General features: G+C 37.1%; 1 protein-coding gene across 1 annotated transcript; it reads left to right on the forward strand.

Annotated features, from left to right (window-relative positions):
• The first annotated feature begins 335 nt into the window (after nucleotides 1-335).
• On the forward strand, nucleotides 336-3,510 carry LOC131432253 (uncharacterized). Its single transcript, XM_058598398.1, has 2 exons — nucleotides 336-493; nucleotides 556-3,510. Exon 2 carries the CDS (start codon nucleotides 2,633-2,635, stop codon nucleotides 3,395-3,397), a length of 765 nt encoding a protein of 254 aa, XP_058454381.1. The 5' UTR covers nucleotides 336-493; nucleotides 556-2,632; the 3' UTR covers nucleotides 3,398-3,510.
• Nucleotides 3,511-4,125: the final 615 nt, after the last annotated feature.

The following is a 4,125-nucleotide window of genomic DNA, read 5'->3' on the forward strand; positions in this document are numbered from 1 at the left end:
GGGCCTTCAAAGCTAGCAAGTCAGTGAGAGCAAAGTAAACAAATACAATACTTCATCGATTGTGAAAGTCAGTATTGCAATTTGGCACCGCACGTTCAATAACGATATCACATTCATAATCAAACATATAAAAATTAACTTTGTTTCAACAAATCACAGATATTTAGCATGAAAATTTTTTTATTTATGTTTACATACTTCTTCGTTGTTTTCGTCTTTGCGGAAAAGATGATTGTCACAAAAACATGGCGGCCCAGCAGGGACTTGGTTATTGCCCTTCATATACACTGAGCTTGTTACGAACTAAAAATGATGATCAAAGCAACCAACTAGAAACGGAATGAAAATTTTAGACAGAAGAAAATTTTATTGGTAGAAAGATAGACGTAAATTTAAATTCATCAAAAATAAATCTTTGTTAAACTGTTCAACGATTTAACAAGTAGTATTGAAGTGTATCAGTGCTACATTTTGGTCCTTCTCGGTTTCTCAGGTGAGAACGTAGTACATCAAATTAGGACGATTGCTACATTTTGGTCCTTCTCGGTTTCTCAGGTGAGAATGTAGTACATCAAATTAGGATCAAATCAGGTGAGAACGTAGTACATCAAATTGCTACATTTTGGTCCTTCGAATTTTCAACGTAAGTTTATATGGAATATCAATTACGCCGCTCCAATAGAGAAAGTCAAGGAATAGTACCGAATCGATTCAAAAATTTTCTGGTGTGTCTTCCACATAACAAAAATATGTACAGAACTCCACTGAACAACAATCTGCAGGAAAAACCAAATCTGCAATCCAAACAAGCAAAATCAGTATCAACTGCTAATAATGGCCCCTCGGAAAACATGAATGTCGTTAGTTCCAGTAGTTCTAATGATGATATATTTTCTATTAAGCATTCAACCAGAAGTCAGTCTTCCAAAATCAGCAAAACTGATAGCCAACTGAAAGCCCTGTTGTTGGAAGAGCAGATTGAGGAAGATGAACTGAAGGCTTCAATTGAACGTGATAGAATACTGGCAGAAAAACAACTAGCAGCATTACAGATCCAACAAGATTTAGCTCTAAAGACGGAAAAGAAAAAAGCAGAATTTTTAAAACGGAAGCAGGAACGCGAATTGAGAAAGAACGAAATATAATCTGGTTCAAGTCACGGCTCTAGCATATCAAGCAGATCGAGTGCGTGCACCAGAACTTCTACACGTGTATTTAAATGGTTATCTGAATCTGGAAATGGAAAGGCAAAAAATGAGAAGATTGAAACTTCTCGATTTACCCGACCATTAGTAGAATCAAAAAATTATGTACCCGTCACTGAATCCGGAGTCAATGAAATTTTATCTCAAGCTTTCAAATGGATGATGTAATGGATTGGACAATCTTTGAAAACGAATTTGAATCTTCCACAGAAGATTTTAATTTAACTGATCGTGATAACCTAAGGAGGTTGAACAGAGCACTTCACGGCAAAGCTCGCAAAACTGTAGAAGCACTGCTTTCGTCTGCTGAAAACGTAAAACAGATTATGAAAATGTTAAAATCCAATTTCGGACGTGCGGAATTGGTGGAATCAATCGAATGGAAGTGCCAATCGAATGGAAGCATTACGAAATGTAGAGAGCATCAAGAAGTGAAGCATTGAGTTCTTTCGAACTTTCTACAATGTGGTAATTGGAACCAGAACTGCAATAAAAAATGTTAAAGCAGATAGTTATTTGATGAATCCAGAACTTATCTCACACCTGGCTGAAAAACTGCCTGTATTCAGCAAACAAATGTGGATTCGACATAAGGCTGCTTTAATCAAAAACAATATAATAATCGATTTCGACAGTTTTATTTGTTGGTTGGAGGATGAAATGGACACTCAACTCGCCAATCTGAATCCTGTCTTCAGTTCCAAAAAGCAAAGCTACCCAATAAAGCCCAAGCAGATGGTTCTCAATGTAAATAGTCGGGATGAAGAATCATCTGTGAAATGTTCACTTTGTTCTTCAAAATCACATGCAAGCCTAGACAAATGTGAGCAGTTTCGCAAATTATCTATTGCTCAACGTAGGTCAACTGCAAATACTTGTAAAGTCTGCTATATTTGTTTAAAAGCTGATCACACAAGGAAAAACTCTAAATCTAAGAAGAAATGTTCAATTTGCGAAAAGAATCATCATGAACTAGTGCATAATGAAGAACAACTTATTTCTAATGTATGCAACGTGAATAGTAAAAACGCAAATACTTTGCATAGAGTAGGCAAAATTAAAGTTCGTGGTCCTAATGCAATAGAAGAAGTTTTTGCTCTTTTTGATGAAGGATCTTCATTATCAATGATGGATGCTTCTATAGCAACAAAAATCGGACTGCGTGGACCAATCTCTTCGGTGAATTATATGTGGACCAATGGTATTTCGCATAAAGAAGAACAGTCCATGATGTTGTCCTTCCAAATCTCTGGACCGTCCCTACAAGCAAAGTGGTTCACGGCAAATAATGTTCGTACAGTAAGAAATATTGATCTTCCGTCGATGAAATTTGACATTGAGCAGATTAGACAGTTATACCCGATGTTAAATGAAGATATATTAACTACAATTCAGAAAACTTTGGCATTACCGACCAATCGCCAAAAATGGCAGACGAAGATCAACGTGCACTGGATATAATGAATCGCACAATCATTCGTCGAGGAGAACGATTTGAAGTTGGACAGTTATACAAATATAACAATTTCACATTCCCAGATAGCAAGCCACAGGCACTTCGTCGACTTCATATTATAGAAAAGAAAATGGATTCAGATCCGGAATATGCAAAAAAGTACTGCAGTAAAATTGAGGAATATGTGGAAAAAGGATATGCCCGAAAATTGAAGCCGCATGAATTAGCCAAAACAGCGAACACCTGGTATTTACCTCACTTCAGCGTAGAGACGTCAAATAAGTTCCGATTGGTAATGGACGCCAAATCCAAATGCCATGGATTTTATCTGAATGATTTGCTACTGAAAGGTCCTGATTTTGTTCCCCCATTAATTGCAATTCCAATGCGTGCCAGGAAAAATAAAATCGGATTCGTAGCGGATATCAAAGAAATGTTCCATCAGGTTATTATTCGTAGAGTGGATCAAGATTCTCAGAGATTCCTATTTCGTGGTATGAATCGTTCTACTCCCCCCAGTGAATACATCATGATGGTGATGATATTTGGAGCAGTATCATCCCCTTCAATAGCGCAATACATCAAGAATATAAATGCAAAACAACTAGAGGAATTGTATCCTGGCGTTGAGCGAGCAATTTTGGAACAACATTATGTTGACGACTATTTTGATTGTGCAGACAACGAGGAAGAAGCCATTCAAATGGCCCAGCGGGTGGTGAACACACACGATTAAGGAGGATTCAAACTGGTTAAATTTGCATCAAATTCAAACGCACTTTTGAAATCACTTGACCCTAGTTTGATAGCCGAAAACAATACAAATAGAACTCGTGTACTCGGTATTGAATGGGATCTTAATTCAGATGAATTCGTATTTCCACTGAATTTCTCAAACCTGGGCAAAAAGATTCATTCAGGCCTGCTTAGTCCTATAACAATACATCTGAAGATTATATTCCAAGAGTTGTGGAGATTACAATCTGGCTGGGATGACGAAATTCCGGATAGTTTGACTACAAAATGGAAAGAGTGGTTAAACGAAACTGCTAAACGTGCTAAACGAAACGTGCGAATTACGTGTACCAAGATATTATTTCTCTGATATACCATACTTCACAAATGTCGAGTTGCATGCTTTCTGTGAAGCGAGCGATAAGGCTTTCGCATGTGTAATTTATATGCTTCATCGTCAAATGGGTAAAACACACGTTACGTTAGTGTTTGCGAAATCAAAAGTTGCTCCACTGAAACCATCAACGGTACCAAGACTTGAACTTCAAGGATGTGTTTTAGCAAGCCAAATGATGAAAGTTGTCCAAGACGAAATAAAAATAGAAGTGACAGGACTGTATTCTTGGACGGATCCAAAAATATGTTTGAGTTGGTTGAACATAAATCAGAAGCTTACAGCGTATGTCGGTTCACGAATAATGAAAATCAAAGAAAACGGACATGGAATAG

Source organism: Malaya genurostris, chromosome 2, assembly GCF_030247185.1.
Source record: "Malaya genurostris strain Urasoe2022 chromosome 2, Malgen_1.1, whole genome shotgun sequence".
NCBI lineage: Eukaryota > Metazoa > Arthropoda > Insecta > Diptera > Culicidae > Malaya > Malaya genurostris.